The sequence below is a fragment of the Vicugna pacos genome, chromosome 14 (genome assembly GCF_048564905.1).
Source record: "Vicugna pacos chromosome 14, VicPac4, whole genome shotgun sequence".
In the NCBI taxonomy this organism is placed as follows: Eukaryota; Metazoa; Chordata; class Mammalia; order Artiodactyla; family Camelidae; genus Vicugna; species Vicugna pacos.
The window spans coordinates 13,880,587-13,899,958 of record NC_133000.1 but is presented as its reverse complement, the minus strand read 5'-3'; the positions used below and the strand labels follow the sequence as shown (position 1 = coordinate 13,899,958).

At 45.2% G+C, this 19,372-nt stretch overlaps 1 protein-coding gene across 2 annotated transcripts in view; it reads left to right on the top strand.

The window, feature by feature from the left end:
* FAM124A (family with sequence similarity 124 member A) overlaps positions 1-19,372 on the top strand; it is a 71,390-nt gene that overhangs the window by 6,085 nt on the left and 45,933 nt on the right. The window contains exon 2 of one of the 2 annotated variants that reach the window (XM_072976203.1): positions 2,331-2,362. The exons of the other annotated variant lie outside the window; for it this stretch is intronic. Coding sequence (XP_072832304.1) covers positions 2,331-2,362 — 32 coding nt within the window. The remainder of the gene's footprint in view (positions 1-2,330; positions 2,363-19,372) is intronic. 2 annotated transcript variants of the gene reach the window in all.

Sequence of the window (19,372 nt, the reverse complement as noted above, 5' to 3'; positions counted from 1 at the left end):
CTGGGGAGTAGTGTGAGATTTTAGGGGACTTTCCCTTCTGTTTGATTTCTGTTTTGGTGGTGGACAGGGGTGGAAGTTGGGGTGATGGATGAGACTGTGGAGATCGGCAGAGGCCATCAATCACAGAAAAGGGGTTTACATTGTGCGCTGTCCAGCTTGAGCTTCATCCAGAAAGCAACATGATCAGATTTGGGCTTTGCAAAGATTGGCTGCTGTATGGGGAAGGAACAGGAGTAGGGCGAGAGTGACTCAGAAGTCTGACCGTTTGGCATGCCTGCCTTGGGCAGGCCTTTCGTCACCAGAAGTATGGAGAGATTCATAGCAGGGGTATTCGTTATGCTAGCACCTGTCCTGAAATACTACCGTTGCACTTTAAGATTCTCGACATGTGTTTCAAATGTATATTTCATTCTACATACGTATCCATCTGCATACAGATCTTAAAATGTATGCATATGTGAAACCCATATGCTTCAAAGGAATTTGGAAAACCCTAGCTGAAAATACTGACAACATTTTATTAATAAAATAAATATGATTGCACATTCTTATTGAATGTTTTGTTTGAATTGTCATGAAATTCCTTTGAAGCCTGGCCATCTTAAGATGATCTTATTGTAATGGAATTGTTTTGCTATTGCATCTACCACAGTGGATATTGGTTGAGTATTTGTTGCATTTATATAGAGTTAACATTTCTTAGTACTGGCCTCGAGTTTGCATATGTCCTGCCTGGTTCCAGGAAGGGTTTAATGCACCAGTGCTGGGATTACAAATCCTGTGTTTCAGAATGTTTCTGATCTCTGACTCCCCTCTTTCTCCCTCTCCTCTCCTTTTCCCTTAGCCAGCACATCTCCAGACCCTAGCCCATCCATTCTGCCTTCTACCACCGTCCTTGCCACCGCCTTACACGCCTAGTTCAAGCCCTTTTCATTCCTCACCCCCTGGTTTCCTTACATATATTATCACTTCAGTTTCCTAATCAATGATATAAAAAAATGGATTAGATCTTGGTAGATGCAGTTTGTAATACGTAAAGGGATATGCAAATGTTGCTAGTTGCTATTCTTTCTAGTCTTAAAATTCTGTGATTCTAGGACTACTAAAATATTTCATTTGAAAAGAGAAAACCACATGGTGTTTTTCTTCCATTTTGTTCTTCTGCTGACAAGCCGGTGCACTGTTTCGTGTGAGAGATGCAGGTTATTTTAACTAGTGAGAGGCATGCTTTTGACAAGTTTTGGCAGAAGTTTTGTATATACCTCTTTATTGTGGTAAGAAACCCAATGGAGTAAAAACTGGATGATTCAAGAAAGGCAACAGGAGACTAAGTAAATAAAAGGAGTGTATACCTATAAAACTGAACATCATTAACCACTTTGTTTGTGTAACTACATCCCATAACTACTACTTTGGCAGAATAAACCCCTCTATGCCTGAGAGATTAATTTCCTACCAAGAATGACTCGAGGACTCTGAGGGGAGAAAACCAGTAGCTTCTATACCAAGGACGTTGCCAGAAAGGGACGGTGAAGAACCACACAAGTAGAGCAGAAACATAGGAGAGAATAAGCAGCAGGTCCTTGGCGAGATTCCCGTTCTCACAGGGGCTGAATGCCAGCAGCTGATTTTTCAGCGTAGAAACTGATGGGTGGTTTCACTCAGGCCCTTACCCTGCCTTTTCCCTTTCCAGATCATAGCCCACAACCTGTTACTCTAACACCTAGCAGGATTTCTCCCCAGATGGAACTGAAATTGACCATCCTTGTGTCTCTGTGTTTCCTGATGGTCAGCCAGACCTCGGAGGTGGAAGCCCTTATACCCAGGGTTCCCTCTCACTCCCTAGGATCTGCCTTGCCTCAGCTTACTTCAGCAAAGAAACATTTCCCCGCGGTGGGGGCGGGGGGAGGTGCTCACATTCGAAGGGTGCTCAAGTGCAGTGGTTTCACCTTTTGGGGAGTCGTGAACCCTTCTGAGAATCTGTTGAAAACTTTGAGCCTTTTCCCTGGAAAAATAAGGTTCCATTCAAAAATTTGCCAGTAAATTTAGATGGTTCAGGACCCATCTGGTGTCCCATCTGGGAGATTCACAGAGCCCATAGAAAGGACCCCTGATTTCTAAAATGCCTTTCAAGTTTTGCTTTCAAATTTAGATATGACTTGATTTTGCACAAAACAATCCTCAGCATGGTAGTTTCTGATTTGTGGCATTTTTTTTTAACCAGTTAAATGCTACTTACCACTGATGGTTTAAAATTCTAGCTTGAAGAAATCAGTTGATTAGAGAAGAATAATCTACTAACCTACTAATGCTAAGGTTTTGTGTTTCAGGTCCGACTACAGCCACATGTCCTCCACCAGCAGTAAGTATGGCTTAAATGTCCTTCAGCCTTAATCTTCACAAACCCCAGGGGTCAGGTGGGCATCTGCATACACAGAGAAGGCCATCTATGTAAGCCCTGCTTTGATAGTAAGAATCACCAAAGACATCCTTGCCAAACAATGTGATACAGGATCCTCTGACTCTGAAAGTGGAGGCTTTTCTTGGAGAATTTGATTGTGCCTTTGATTTCAGGGCTAGATGTGCCACTACTTTCCCTGTGGAAACTCAGCCTAGAGGAACTAGGTCAGGCTTTATTAACACACGTGCTTCGAAAACACCTTTTCTGAAGAAGCTGAGGTCACTTATTCATTCAACACATGTGTGTCAAATACATGCTGCCTGCAGGCTAACTGCTCAGAGCACATTCATTGGATCCATGAGGTGACCCCAACTCCTTGAGCAGATTTTCCTCCTTGGATTTCTGTACCTGCAGGCAGATATCATAGGTGATTATTATGTATGGTTAAAATGAGAATATGTTTATAGATATAACTCTGAACATAGAAGAAGTTATCTGTATTAAATATTAAATTATAAGGCAATCTGTTTATAGGAAATCAGGCCTTGTATCTAGGAACAATTTACAGTGATTGAGATCACGACAAAGGCACTCAGATTGATAAAATGCTTACTTTAAAATAACCAAAAGTTGTCTTACAAAAAAGCCCTGATTTTTTTGAATCAGTAAATAGTGAATTGTTTTGTCCTGTCTCACTATCCAGTTAAACTCTCAGTTCTGAATAGTTCCCAAATGGAAAGACACTTAATTGGATTATTCTATTTATTGATGTTCTGGCTTCGTTTTCCTTTGCAATAAGAGACTGTGCAGAAAGCTGTGTATCTGGGATGGTAATTTAGTGTCAAATTATATTTAGTTATTAGTATAACTGCAGTGAGCAATTTCTGATCATTTCAGCCAACTGGAGACCCCAAATCGCCCCTTAGTTATTAAGAACCATTAGTAATAATGAGAATAATGCTCTGGTGATTTGCATTCACTCCCGAAGCTTCGGCCTCCCTAAAATCAAAGAAAGCTCTCTCTAACTCACTCTCTCTGTGCCGCCATTTTTATTCCACTTAGTTTTGCCCAGAGGCTACATTTCTTTAAGAATGATTTTTATAAAATACTTGCCTGAAGCTTTAGCTCAATTTGTAGCTCTGAAATCAGTCCTTTGGGTCACAACAAAGCACCTCTCTTGTCAGTGAAACGGTAATTTGGTTTGGGATGTTTTTCTCTCCGTTATTTTAATTGCGGTCTCTCAGTTGGAATTTCCCTTAGTGCAACTGGGATCAATAGCCTTTTGTTGCTCTTCCTTTTCTTTTTAAATATCTGGCGATTCCTGCCCCATTCTTCAGTGTTGGGACCTCTTGGTAAGTAAGGGGATGTGTGTGTGCCGTATTTCAATTATGCAATGTACTTGACTATCAATAATAGATAAAAATAATGACTTAAACAGATAAGTGTTTGTTTTCCTATAACATTAAAGAAAAAAAAAAGTCCAGAGGAAGCAGTGTGGGTCTGCTACACAGTCCTCGGCTTCTGGCTTCTGTCCTCAGAGTTGCCTCAAAGTTACAAAATGGCTGCCTCTGCCACAGCCATCACATCCTTGTTCTGGGAGATTAAAATGGATTAGTGGATACTGGTGGGCCTCTGGCTGTTTTTTCCCTGTATATTCCCTGAACTGCCTTTCCACACTCAGGATAAGGCCCCTTAAGCAATCAGGTGAAGGGAACAGAGTAGACCCTTTGGAAAAGAAAAAAAAATTTTAAGGCTAGAATCTTAAATCTATCCTTTAAAACATAGATTCAACGGTGCTACAAATAATAAAAAGTATTTTCCAAGTAGATTTTAAAAATAGCATTTCCCCACAAACTAGATAATCACACTCAGGGGACTGAGTAGAAAGAAGGTTAATGGGTTTCCTATTTATCCTGGAGAGTGGTTCAGCTCCAGGTCACTCTCCCTGTCACAGCCAGCTTGGTGCCTCTGCCCTCTGTGTGATCAGCAGGGCCCAGAGGGCTGACCGGTCAGTCCCAGTTCCCACGAGTCAGTCCCAGAAGCAGCTGCTGCGTCTCCCTGTCATTCCACTGCCGTTGGGCAGCCTCTCGCCACTGGATGGCTCATTTCTGAATGATTCCTGGTTGGGATTTGAGCATTGGCTCTAACCATTCACTTTTAGGAAGTGGACTTTACTATGTCTGTGAGTGGTTCTTGCTGAACATTCACCTGATGCTCCTTTACCTGTTTGTTCTTGAGTTCGCAGGGGCATAAATGCTTCCTAGGAGTGAGCTGAGGTTAAGGTCTGTCTGTCCACAGTTGGTTTTCTTCCTTCCTGGAATTATCAGGAGAGCGTCTTCTAAGAACACCATTCTATTTAGTTGTCTTTTTTCTCTGCTTCCTCACTCTGCCTGCCCCTGATGGCAGAAGAGGAAAGGTCATCACCAAGAGAAAGGACCAGAGCAGTGGAGTGGGGTTCAGGTGACTGAGGTCCTAGTCCTGGTTCCACCGTGAGTTAGCTGTGTGCTCTTGGGCAAGTCATTTATCCTCTCTGAGCCTCAGTTTCCCCCTCTATAGAATGAGGTGATCGGGCTGGGTGACTTCTAAGGGCCTCTGGGATGCTAAGATGTGAATGTCTTAGAAACGCCTCTAAAAAGAGAGAAGACAGGAGGGAGGAAAGGAGTGAAGAATCAAGGAATCTGTACCTTTTTTCATTGTCCCAGAATAAGAGTCTGGAGGGGAGCATCCACTCTGGTGGCCTGTAGCATGAATCTCGAAGTGAGGGCTCCTCAGGATTAATCTGGGCTTCTGCACTGTGAGCTGCCTGTAAGGCAGTGGTGGGAGAGACATTGTGGTGAGGGGATGCTGATTTTTAATCCCCTTCCCCTCAAAGAAGTTGATGAGGGAGCGCATGAGAGCATCCTGTTTCTCCTCGACCTCACAGATTAAAGAATTACCTTTCCACTGACTGTGTCCAACGTCACTTTCAACTCAGGGGAGTGGCTGAGGGGGCTTCTTTCGCGGGTGTTTCAGTTTTGTGTGGACGAATATTCTAGTTGTGACTGGCCCGTGTGTCTTTTTTAGGTTGATGGGCACAGAGATTTTTCAACACACTGTTAGCACTCGGGAGAGCTCAGTAAATCATACCACTTCCTTAGGAAACTGAATTTAATTTGTACCCTCAGGATTTTAGGTTGTTTTTCCAGAAACCTGGCTAGAAGATCATCAAGCTACTGTGTACAATTTGCATTCTTATGTGATTTCAATAAAAAGGGGAAATTTTTTAAATGGATAGAAGGGAAACAGTTATGCTGGGAGGAAAAAAAAAATCAACGGCACCATGTAACGCCGATGAAATTCCCATGATGTGTGATTAAATATTTCCATTCAAATAGAGATTGTAATCATACTTGGAGAATTCCTCTTAGAAGATGCTGGGAGCTAAACGATGGTATTTTCAGGGCAGTGTAACACTCCAGGATAATGCCAGTAGGAGGTGGTCAAAGAACTAACTAGTTCTCTCTGTTTGAGGCTCTTGTCCAAGAGCCTTCTCTATTTGTCCTCCTAATTTGTGCCCTAAGACTGTTTCTTCTTGAAACTCAAGGAGAATCATTCACTCTTCACCTGGTCCTAGGAACCTGCCCGTGACAGCAGGAATGCCTTGCAGTTTTGCGCATCTTTGGACTTTTCAAAGCCCACGTGGTAAAAGATCCGTTGAAGAGACAGAGTGCTTGGCAATGCCCTGAGGAATTCTCTGTGTCTGAAATTAGGGAGAGATGGCCATGTGTTCTACTCATCTGAGCCCAGGAGCACTGACCGAGCTGTGCAAAAAAGACACATCCTGGGTAGGCGGGAGTCACTGAGTCTGGCTCGCTCACCCAGACCTCGGATTCCTGCCCTCCTGCTTCTTCCCTTTCTTTCCCCAGCTTCCTGCTCAGCCCTTCCAGCGGCTCAGGTGGCTTTCCTGTGTCCCCCCTGCGCTCTCCCTGCTGGCCCCGAGCGTCCGCAGGCTGTAGGTCCAGTGCAGTTCTTCCCCCCCGCCGCCCGCTTTCCTGGGGCCATCGTGTCTGTGACTTGCCCCTGAGGGCAGCCTCGGAGAGGCCCAGCTGGTGCTGTGGGCCCCTAGACACACTCGTATCTCGAGGAAGAAGGGTCAGGTGGATTGCAGGTGTGTTTTACATAAGAAAATCAGGGTGTCTTGGTTAATTGCAAGGCTGTCTAGATCCCCCATGGGGCTTGACTGTTTTGTCTCGCTGCTTGGACAGGAGGGTGTCTCATCCCTTCCCAAGGTGCCTTTTCTCACAGGTGCATCTTTCTGCATAAATGCTGACTTTTCCCTTTCATTTCTCAGTAGAGTCATCATCCCCTTGCTATTTCAGGAAACTCAAGCATAATACGTTTTGATTTTGTCTTTGGCCACATCTATGCCTTCCCCTCAGTGTGGAAGGAAAGATAAGCCCATCATGACTTAATTAATAAACAAATGGAAGGCGCTTTAAAAGCACATTGAAAAGACATGATCGCATACTGTGAGTTCATCACTGACGGAGAGTATTTGAATGTAGACGATCTGCGTCCCCATACCTGAGAGCTAACTCCAGACTCAGGATCTGAAATATTAGTTTCTTTCTGTTCTTATTGGAGGAGACAAGAACTTACTGACTGAGTTTGCTCACTTTAGAGCCATTTTTCATGCATCCAATAAAGGAAGATTAGTAGTTTGGAAGAGGTGGTAGAAGCCAGTTTCACTGTGACTCATTTATAAATGTCACAGCTTTCATTTTTTTCTCCTGTGTATGATACTTTCCCCATTAAGATTTTCAGAACAAATATCTTTCAGAATCGTATTCCGTAAGTTCTAGGCAGAACGCAAATCCTTTCATTAATCCTTGTGAAGAACAATATCAGCCACTGAATTGGCTTAATTTTGTGATCAGTATGAAGTTGGCAATATACACAGGTTTGCAAAAAACTAAAAAATCCGCCTATTCCATTCCCAGCTTCGCACTCCTATTTGCAGTAAAAGCACCTAAAGAAAAGTCACTGGTTTTCTCTAAATTAGAATATCGCCTTCCAGACAAAGTTAGTTAGAGGTGGTAATATGGTTTTTAGAGTCCAACATGGCCGGTATCTTAAGTATCTTAGTTTACAATTATCACCAGTCTTATTCATTCTCTACCTCCTCAGATTCCAAAGGACTTATTAATACTATTGATGTTGTTTGATATACTGTTGCAAACCCAACAGTTGACATAAAACAAACCAAATCATCAGGGAAATGTATATATATCTTCAATGGAGGGCAGTCCGGGTTTTGAATTTCTGTTCTTCCTTCCACGTGTGCTGGGAGAGCTTGCATGTGCATCTTCCAGCAGATGGACCCCAAATAAGAACTGCTTCCATTTTTCTTAATTTTAAAATAATTATTGCCCGAACAATGCATAGTCATTGCAGAAAAATCAGAAAATACAGATTAGCAAAAAGAGGAAAACTCAGAATGTCACCATCCAGAAACAAGGCAAAATTTGGTGTCTGCCTTTACAGATTTTTTTCCTGAACATCTATATTCCTGTATAGATTTATTATTACCAAAAATGATATTGGATAGTTTTGTAGTCTAATTTTCTAAGTATATTGTGAACTTCTTTATATGACAGTAAGCTTACTTCTATAACACTTTGGCTATTTGTGCAGAATTCTATTGCATTTCTGCACCATACTTCATAAACCAGTGCCTTATTGTTGGTCCTATAGATTATATTCCCTTTTTCACTATTATAATCAGCATTGCCCGGAGTATTTTTATACTACACCTTTGTGCATGTCCTTCATTTCTTCCTCAGGATAAATTCCTACAAGTGAAATTGGCTCTTCCAGCACAACAGTGGTGCTCATGTGCAGAGCTGTTCTCATAGAGATTTGAGGTGAACTGCTGCACAGCTGGAGTGACTCTGCAGCCCTGGACGGGCTCTCCAGGAGTGGCCTTGTGCTGGACGATGGTATCACTGATAACACAGTCCTTCCTGTTGTCTGGCCATGGGTACAGAACAGATCAGAAACCATTAAGATGTTGCACAGAGCAATATGATTTCCTTGTCCAGCATGTCCCCCTCTGTGGCTTGGCCTTCCAAAGTGACTGTGGGATGCAAGCTTTTACTCAGCAGTACCTACTGCAACCCCTAGTGTGGAGCATCTGGTACCCCGACAGCCACTGCTCCTGCAGCTGTGTGGGAAAGAGCCCTGAGGGTTTCTCCTGTCCCCCTGGGACTGCACTGGCCTCACTCCAGGTGGGAACTCACCATCATACCTGTGGACAAGGGCCGTGCTGCCTGTGGCTCTTCTGTGCCCCAGGCAATGAGGCTTTCTGGGACAAGTATGGCTTCATGTTTGAGACACCCGTTATGTTCCTGGACCTTCCTCTTAGGGCTGGAGCCATTTAGCATGTAGCTGGTGGGTGACACTAATAAAAAGGCCGCGGTCCTGGGTGTGTCATTGTTGGCAGGTCTGGGTCTTGCAGCCACTCAGGTGGAGGTGTGGCGGAAGCTGAGAGCCATGGAATGCCAGCTGGTGCAGGCTGGGGTGTCCACTCGCTCCGCATTTTGTCAGCTGCCCCGACAAGGTGTTTTTGGCCTGGCCGAGCACATGAAATCATCAAACTGGAAAACTTGCTACTCAGAGTGTGGTCCACAGACCACTGCTTCAGCTTCACCCTGGAACTTGTTAGAAATGCAGAAGTTCAGGCCCCACCCCAGACCTCCTGAGTCAGGTGAGGTGTTTGTTCTGAAATTTGGCACTGGTCTAGCCCATATCCCCAATAAACAAGATTGCTATTAAGTCACCCCTGATAGATACGGTTTATCCAAGTGTCCTACTTTCAGAGGCTCATTTTTAATGGTATATAATCTGTAGATGCTAGAACTTGTGTAATGTCTAGATAAGAACATTTTTCACTTAATATTTAAATTATTGAGTTGACAATTTAAAGGAAGAAAATTGCGTTCCTCCCCTAAGAGTGGTTATCTTAAAATATGAGTTTTGTTCTTTATCAGGCAAGCTAGAGGTATTGGGCATTCTTTTGAGAAGCAGGTGGCAGCCTTATTGATAGGATCATGGAATTAGCAAATGAAACCTGAGATGAATGAAACTACTGGAGTTGAAAGCATCTGCGTACTTAGCCTGTTATTTGATGGTATGGGGTCTCTATATTCACAGTCTTCTGAATGGGAGCCCGAAAAGCTAGACAATATTACTGTTTGACAGTTGATAAGAAAAAAGCAATAACCAAAGATATCCATCAGGAAATCAAAGGCTGAGGACAATATCCCACATGGACAATTCCTCTGATGCTCTGTTATACTGACATCCATTTCCAAAAAAAAAAAAAAAAAATTTCATGTAGTTCTTCTGGCTTCAAAGATAAGTTTTAATTGTGTGACTTCAACTACATAGAGGGCATCAATTTCTAGCCAGGATATGAAGGAGAAATGGAGGCAGGCTGCTCATGATCACATTTTCCCTGAGAGGCTGAAGTGACACTTCAGGGACATCTGGTCTACCAGGGTTGTCAGGCCCCTACCCCTGCCACCCCAAGGGAGGGAACAAAAGTGAGTAGCTGCAAGTACACATTCCTAAGACATGCCTGGTGCTTTTCTCAATTTTAAAATAATTATTGCCCAAACAATGCATAGTCATTGTAGAAAAATCAGAAAATACAGATTAGCAAAAAGAGGAAAACTCAGAATGCCACCATCCAGAAACAAGGCAAAATTTGGTGTCTGCCTTTACAGATTTTTTTCCTGAACATCTATATTCCTGTATAGATTTATTATTACCAAAAATGATATTGGATAGTTTTGTAGTCTAATTTTCTAAGTATATTGTGAACTTCTTTATATGACAGTAAGCTTACTTCTATAACACTTTGGCTATTTGTGCAGTATTCCATTGCATTTCTGCACCATACTTCATAAACCAGTGCCCTATTGTTGGTCCTATAGGTTATATTCCCTTTTTCACTATTATAATCAGCATTGCCCGGAGTATTTTTATACTACACCTTTGTGCATGTCCTTCATTTCTTCCTCAGGATAAATTCCTACAACTGAAATTGGCAAGGTAAAAAGCATATTTATTTTTTAAAGCTCCTGATCCCTGTTGCCAGGTCATTCTCCGAAGGTACCATTTCCCTTTCCCATTGGCACGGGTGAGAGTGCAGGATCTTGTAAAAAATCAGGGTTTTATGAACAAAAGCAGAATGGATGGATACACACATGATGCACGCAACCAATAACAATGGACAGAAGTGCTCTGAAGAGTAGACTGTTAACAGAGAGGCTGTCAGCTTTTGGAGACCCACGATTTGAAGTCTGTTCTGTGGTTCTCACTAAAAGTACGGTATTGATTACACGCCTGCCCCAACCTCAGGCAGCAGTAACAGTGCCCAAAACCATCAGCGCCCTACACAGGCTTCATGGAAAGTATTTTCCCTCCAATAGGCAATTTCTATCACTATTCAGCATCAGTATTGTTGCCTTTAAGTTTTGAGGGGATAACACGTTGGAAGTATTTGGGGAATGTTGTGCAAAAAGCCAGGTCACGTCCACTAACGGTGGTTACAGTGTTCGGAATTGGCTGGGAAAACGAAGAGGATCCCATCAGTCCTCCTCCCTTCCTTCTTTGTGAACCTTCTCTCTTTCCTCCGCATTCATCAAACTTTTCAATTTTGTACAACACACTGGTTTTGGGAAGGAAGGAAGGAACGTCCCATCTGCTCTCACTTCCCCTTTATTTTTCTCTCACCCCGGCATCGTCTGGCATTATCACTGGTACCAAAAGGTGGTGAAGCTGAGCTGTGCCACCTGTGCTTGGAAGACGTATCCTTCCTCCTTTGTAACAAGAATAGCTGTGAGAAGTCTGCGGCAGGGAGAACTGGGCCCCTCTGTGATTCCATCTTTAATATGTCACTGCCTCAGGCTTGAACCTAATGAGGCTAAAACATGTGAGTCACAGGTAACCTGGACTCAGAATTTGGAGGGCTTTCCATGAGCTGGCATGTTTAGGGGTCGCCATCAGTTGGAATGTAACACTTTTCTATTATCCATTGAGACCTCTATGAAAAAAAAACCTCCTCTTACAGTGAGTGTGAATTTTCAGTCACCTGCTCAGGTATAAAAGTGGAACAGCTATATTTCTCTATAATCGAGCTGAACTTCACGCTTGAGCTGCCGTCCTTGCCCCCTGGCAAGTGAAGGCACAGGTCTCCTCTGCTCTGGGGTCCCCACCCCTGCAGGGCTCAGCTCCAGAATTCAGTACCTGATCCTTTCTCAGAAACCTTCTGGCATCTAGGCTTTGGTCAGGCCCCTTGCAGTCTTCTTCCTCCCACCAGAAGCCCAAACTTCACATCTTCTGGGCTGGAGAAGGCACCCCTCAAGAATCACACATTCTGCACTCCTGTTCACGGCGTGAGACCTCTGCTCTAGGTTTTTAGCCTTTCTTGGCTCAGAAAACCTGTTCTGTCTCCAAAACCCCAGCCTTTGCAGTAGAGAGCCTTACCCTTCTAGACTGTTTCCCCTGCTATGATCTGAAAAAGAAAAACCTAAATTCAGAAACTTGATGAATGGGTCCATCTGCCCCCAACTTCCCTAAAGCCATGAACAGCTGAGACTCTGCCGGTGGAGGGCCACAGGCAATAAGAAAATTGTGAGAGAAGGAGACTTGGGTTCTCGTCCCTGAAATTCACCCCTTACATCATTCAGAACTGACCCCTGCCACCATTTTGTGTTTTTCTTATATTTCTCATGTGTGATCGTCTTGCGTCCTCAGGTTCTGATCTCCGGAAGGGACCCTGTCTCCTCCTGCTTTGCAATCCTTGGGGCCATTAGCAGGAGTAATGCTAATTCTTCAGAATTAGAGACAGCCCCAAACTGGGAGCTGGGAGATGCTTGTTCTGTTTCTAGTCCTGCCGTTGACTAATTGGTTGACTTGGGCAAGTCACCCGACCTCATCTGTAACATGAAAGGCTGGGCCAAATGGTTCACCATCTTTAATTTTCTAGTCATGCCCAGTAAGCTTGTTCTTCAAGTGGGCTGTAAGGTGCGTGTTTTCTAAGGAAACAAGGATACGTTAGTATCCTGTTCAAATTGGCAAAGTATTTGAATATTTCACTGAATTTTAAGAAAAAAAAGTCCACTCCATTTCCCACATTGCTGGTTTGATCACAAGCAAAACTAATGCCAGATTTTATCCCCGATTTTTCTATGATGCATCCAGGGTATATCATATAAGCATATACATAGTTTTTTTTTTCCTAGAACACATGTAATAGCAGTTTGTCTCATTTCTCAACATTCCTGCCAGAATAAATCCTTTTTTAAAAATAAATCGTAATTACTGTACTTGTGAGGATTTCTCCCGCTAGCTCGAGTGTAAACCTGGGAGGTCTGGATGAACACATCCTTGGGAAAGGTTTGGTTCACATCCACCTCTCTTCTCTGTTTTGTTTTGATTGATGTATCTTACTACTTAAAACAAGATGAATATTCTAATCCCATTATTTGCAAACCCTACTGCCTCATCTCCAAATCTACAGAATTTTATTGATGTCCTGGTGCTCTCAGGGTGACCGCGCCACTGATGGAGGTGACAAGTTATAATGTGGTTTAGAAAGAATGGCAATTACCGAGTAGCAGAACAATTCTGTGCAAAATACTAGCGTGTCCTCAGTCGTCTTGAAGGCTGTAACTTTTATACACGAAGGGTCTGGTACATTATGAAGCAGTGGACGTTGCTGTGCACCAGACCTGTCTTCCCTTCTCGTCAACCTGCAAAATCACTGTAGTCCTCAGGACTAAGATAACTATGCTAGAGATGTTTAAGTGCTTCTAGCTGAGTTAAACCCTCTCAGACTAATTCCCTATTAACTTCCCAGTCCTCTTCCAGAATCAGTGTCAAGCTGGGTCGGAATTTAACATGTCTTTGTCATTACTCTCTGGTTAGTGTCTGGCCTTGACTTCCCCCTCCTCTTCCCGTCCGGAGGTTCATTTCACAATGAAGCTGAGAAATACACTGAAATCAAGAAGCTGTCACATCTCCAAGTGGAAAAACATGCAGGGTGTCTCGAGTATCTGCCTTACTTTTTGTATTCTTTCCTAATAGTCTTAGAGCGAGCTCAGGAATACACATCACAACCAGATTCCTGACATTGCTTCTGCAACAGATGATGCAAATTGAGAACGCAGTCCGGTAATGGCAGTGATAGCAAAGCCATACTTCTTACAAGAGCCCGAGAGGGATCCTGCTGTGCTGTCCTCTGTCAAGTGAAAATGGATGTTTGGGCTTAACCACTTCAGCCTCGGTTCAGTTACAGGAAAGCTCTGTGGGTTCAGCCTGAGGGAGGAGAAGCATTTTATCTGTATTATGAGCACACTTGGGATCCCCTTTGTTAAACACTCCACATGCCACCTCACGGCCACCAGATTCCCACCCTTCCCAACCCGGCATCTGATTTTGTCTGCAGTTTGGGGCTGGCACGGGACCAGCCTTGCCCCGTTCACAACTCAGAGTTACAGGCCAATCAAAGGCCTTGTCAAAATCATAAAATTACTAAGCATTGAGAATATCTGAAACTTGATCTTAAGTATTGTCAGGGACAAAGGGGATTGCTTCAGTTTTTTAATTAGTTCAGAAGTTCGAAGAACTGGCTGTATTGAAAAAAAAAACTGTTAAAAAAAAAAAAAGCTGACGGCAGGTTATTCATTACATTCCGGATGAATAAACTCTCCCAGGGAGGAATTGGAAGGGCCTTTCTGGGAGCCTTTATTTCAGGCATCCCAGGAAGACCACGCAGCTTAATGGGGGGAGGTCGGCCCCTCTGTGGTCCTTGACAAAGCAGTGGGCTTCCTGTTCCTTGTCATCCTGGAGCCTCTTTCCCTCCTGCTTCCTGACCTAATTTTTCTTCATGGCATCCACCTATGCCCTGGGAGTATCTGTCTTGCACACCTGACCCACCGTCTCACGGGGGTTTTCTGTGCTTGGTCACGTGTGTCTGGTTGACAGACCAAGTCTCTAAGCCCCTGAATTGTTCTGTGCCACTGAGTGGGACTTTGGAAATGCAAATAAGTTTATTCAGCCTCCTGCATTTGAGGTTACAGAGATTCCAGCTAAGCTCCAGGGCCAGATTCCCTAAAGCAAGCAGCCCGCAGCAGCGGGAGCTGCCTGTGTCCAGACTCTGCTGCCTCCTGAGGGTGTCTGGGGCCCCGTGGTACTTAGGGCACTGGACTGGTCCGCGGCAGTTATTCAGGTGATGGAAATGGTTACGGCTGCTGCCTTGGAAACCCCTTCTTATACCCATAGTGAACATGGTTTGGTCAGTGAAGGATCTGTTGCAGTTAGGTTCCTGACCCCATCTTATATATTTGCTCATTGTCTGTCTCCCCGCTAGAGTGTAAGTTCTATGAAGGCAGAGACTTGTTTTATTCTCTACTCTATCCTACAGTGCCTGGCAGATAGTAGGTGCTCAATAAACTTTCCTTGGTTAAATTAAGTGATTGACACTGAATTGCAAACTGTCAGTGATGGCTGGTGGATAAAATGACAAGAGACGTCAGTCATTGCCCAGAAATTCTAGAAAGGGGTATCTGAGCTTGTCACATCCTGAGACTTGGCCAGGCATTCCCTTTGGAATGAGAGATCTGGACCTTCAATTAGACGTACCTGCTGCTGGGAAGTACGTGTCGTAGGGTCACATCAGTTGGCCAGTTCTGGAAGGAGGTCTGCTTGGCAGGCACCAGACAGCGGAGGCCAGTGCAGGCAAGACTGGTGTGAAGCCCCAGGTGCAGAGAGTGCCGTGAGGGGGTCCCAGCACAGGCAGTACTGAGGTGGCCGAGCGGGAGGACCAGCATCAGGACCTCTGTCGGTGGCCCCCTCCACCCCACCTCCGCCTCCTCCACCAGACTCAAGCTTAGGACGTCTGTGCAGGTCCGGGGCTGCCAGAAACTGCCCAGGCATAATGGTCCATCCACAGCAGAATCCGCCCACCCCGCCATGTTTCCTGACGGAGCTAAGCCACAGTTTCAGAGCCCAGCCAGGCAGGCTGAGGGGAGGAGCAGGATTATCAGGATGGTGGCCTGGAGAGATGAGAAAGCACAGAGACCCTGCTTTTCTCCAGCCGAATGGCCTTTGGCAAGTTAGTTAATGTTTCACCTGCAAGATGGGGAGGATGCACCTTTATCATGGTGGTATTTTAAAGATTAAATGAGGTAATATATGCAAAGCTTTTAGGACAATGTCTAACAAATGATAAGAACTTGATACGTGATTATTATCGTCTAAGTTATTTTCTGTTACACTTATGAGACCGAAAAAAGGAATATACAAGAGAGCAAAATATTGGGGAAAACAGAATGGATGCTGTTTAACAGGTTAACAGTACGCTTTCTGCCTCACAGAAGACCCACACTGGTGCAGCGCTTCACTTAGAGTTGTTTTTGTTTCACATTATCAGGAAGATCTAATTGTACATAATCACACAGGGAAGACTCTTGCTTGTCCTCTTGGGAAGCAGAAGCTAGTTGGAAAGCTTTGTGAACCTTGTGCGAATGGCTCCATCCTCTCACCAGCCCTGGGGACGTCCACCTGTTGGCCGGGTTCGGTCTGTCTTGCCCTCACTGAACAGGTGCTCTCTGAGGGCCCCTGAGAAGCATGTAATAGATATGATAAAGGCAGGACACATGCCGCATTCGGAGTGTCTCCACTTCTCCACGGAGGCAGAGAGGCTTTTCATGACAATTAATTATTCACATTTTCTCTCCTTCCCCTCAAATACTTGGTTTCCTGTCTTAGCTCCACGGAGGCAGGTTTTCTCTGGGGCGTGTGTAACCCTCGCAGCCAATGATGGTTTGGAGCCGTGTTGTGCCCCTTTGAGCCTGTTGATTTCAAGGTCGCGTGCGGTGGGCACGTGCTGGCGATGACTAATGCCGCTGCTCATTCCCCGGCCCTTCTCTGGGCCGGATTTAAATCTCCTTGGTTCACACAGTGCAAAGGAAGTTCTGGGGTTGGGTCTCCATCTTCCTTGATCTCTTGATGGGGCCGCATCCTGAGCTGCCCAGGCCAGCGGTGCTTGGCTGAATCCCTTTCAGCCCCACTCCCTGCCCTGAGGCAGAGTCAGGCAGCTTGCCTTTTGCAAAGCTGTAAACATTCACTCCTCTGTGCAGGCTTCAACATGGCCTTTGTTACTCCTCCCTGGGAAACCTTTGTGCGGGGAACAGAGGCGGCCCCAACGCTGAGCACCCTGACAGCTCTGTCTCTGAGACTCAGAAGCTGCCTTACTCCGGGCCTCTTCACACCTGCCTGCCTTCCCCGTGCCAACTTTTGCTTGTCTGTCACTGTCGCACACACCTGCAGAGCTGGCCCGATTCACTTCTGCTTGAAGGCAGTGCTCAGATACAGAGACCTGGGCACATGCCGTCAGGGAGGCGGCTTCTAGATATTCTTCCTCAGAGACCCAGGGCCAGCAGAAGGAGTTGTAAATGGGTGTCTATGTCACGAAGCTCTGGACTGCTGGCTGAGAAGCCAGCCAATCAGAAGCAGACAGGAGAGCAGGAGAGAGATAGGAAGGAGCAGCTACATGGCCAGGAGTGGCTGGAGAGTGACAGCTGCTCCTCAGGCTATGAAACTAGTCCTTCTCTGCAGAACCATGGAGGATGGTGCACACAGACCTCAGATGCTGCAGAGCCAAGTGCTTGCGTGCGTCCTCTGTGCCTCTGGCAGGGTACCTCTCCTCTTTGTGCCTTGACTTCCTACTCCCTAAAATGAGGGCAAGAGTAGCACCCTCCCCCTCCTGGGGTTGTTGTGAGGATCACATGAGTTCATGCGTGTGGAACGCGGAGAAAGTGCTGGTCCACACTCAGTGCCATCTGTGTGTCAGCGACAACGTGGCACCATGTCCGTGGTCATGTGCTCGTCCTGAGTGTGGGGTCAGGTGCTTAAAGGGACCTGCCTGATTGCTCTGACTTCTATTCCTTAATGCTCTTTCCCCTCCTAGAAATCATCTGTAATTTTCTCAAGTGCATTTCTTCATCCCCAGATTATCCCAAGCCTTTCTCCTCCTTTCCATTTATAGTGAGCATTCATCACTGTTCAGCGAAATCTCATGTCTCCACTGGTGGGCGAACAGGGCACCATGGAAAAGTGCACTTTGCATTGTCCCAGTTGTGGTATCTTCTCCTACTTCTGCTGGAACTCCTTACTGGCAGGAAATGTGCTCAGTTTGTGTTCTCACTGCTTCTGCTTCAACGGCACTGCTGCTGACGGTGATACTAATGTTCATTGTCTTTCTGTTGGTTAGTCAAAGTCAAAGGGTGGGGAAACACACTTCAGCCATTGTAGGAGGAATTACAAAGCCACACAGGCAGAGAGCAAGGAGATGGGGTAGAATAAAGAACCAGGGCTGGTGATGCAGTCTCCCACACTGCCAAGCCCTGCCATCTCTCACCTAGACTCCACTCATTTTTTAACTTCTTACTTTGCCAGTATCCAACCCCCGCCTTGACCTGATCCTGACATCCCTTTGTTAAAACTTTCCATTGCCCCTCTCACTACCCAGCTGAGCTGAAGCCCCGTGCAACTTGGCTCTGATCCGTTCTCCCTACTGCGTCTGTTGCCACCTTTCAGAATTACTCACCACCCTCTTCCAAACGTGCTTCTTTTTCGCAGTTTTGTGCCTTCAGACACAGTCTTCCCTCTTCCTGCAGTGATCACCCCCACATCTGAGGTTGTTGTAAGGGAGATGTCGTTGACTCTTCAAGACTCAGCTCACCTGGAACTTCTGGAAAGCCTTCTCAGAAGCCCTGTGGAGAAAACATTGCTCCTTCTTTCGTGGTGTGGTAATAAATTGAAATTCCGTCATGCTCGTATTTAACTGATACACGTCCAGGAATATATGCTCAGCCAGAGAGAGGGGGAGAGTTTAAATAATTCCACCCACCATTCTACTCTGTGACTGTGGGAGTACTAAGACTTGGCTTTGCTGTTGCCTTAGACATCCTTCGGTTCTAGAAGCCACTCCAGCTCCCAAAAGCCTCTTGTAGCATGAAAGGCACCGCCTAGTGAGTGGGGGTCTGGTGTTTAAGGATACAAGACTCTTCTTTTATAACATAGCCATGCAGCAAGCCTGTTATTTCATCAGGTGTTCAACCAACGGAAGGTCTGGCTGGCTGTGTTACCTTGTTGCAAGTCAGGACCTTGTAGTCCTATGTGGGAAATTCCAGGGACTTTCAGTGGTAACATTGTGTATAGTTAATGTTTGTGTCATGGTGACTTTAGAATCTAGCCTCCACCTAAGATGCTACCCTATCATATTTCCTATAGACTTATATCAGTTCGAATTTTCATCTTTTATGTCGGTGTTTCCCAGCTAAATCATGAAGCTCTCATCTGTGACTTATGGTTCTTTAGAGAGCTGCTGCCTGTGGCTGGGGGTCATGCATTGGACAGCTCTAAGGGAGCACTATTCATGCCAGAGCCTACATAAATAGACTCCCATGGTAGTCATGACGCCAGCTTCCTTGTCTCCCAGTGCCTGGTGCATAGATTGCTCAAGAAGTGTGAGAACAAATGAGTGACCGAGAAAGAAGGCAATGGCAAACTGAGCTCCCTGTTCCCAGGTGAGATATCTAACAGTCAGGGTGGGATGAAAATTCAGACAGGTTTTGTCCCAGCAAAATTAAGACCATGTTATCACAGGCGCCTCTGATGAAATGCTCTGTAAGCCCACCTGGAATATCTGTTTACCTACCAAAAAAAATCACCTGTCATCCCACAAACCGATCAGGGTGATTGATGGTTTCTAAAAGCACACCCGCTTCTCAGACGTTACCGACGGCATGATCACCCTAAGCCTAAAACTCTAGTGGATGTTGTGAGAGATGTGTGTGGACACAGGTCTAGATTCTAGATGAATCTTGCCCTCCAAGTCACAGTAGACTTAAAGATTCC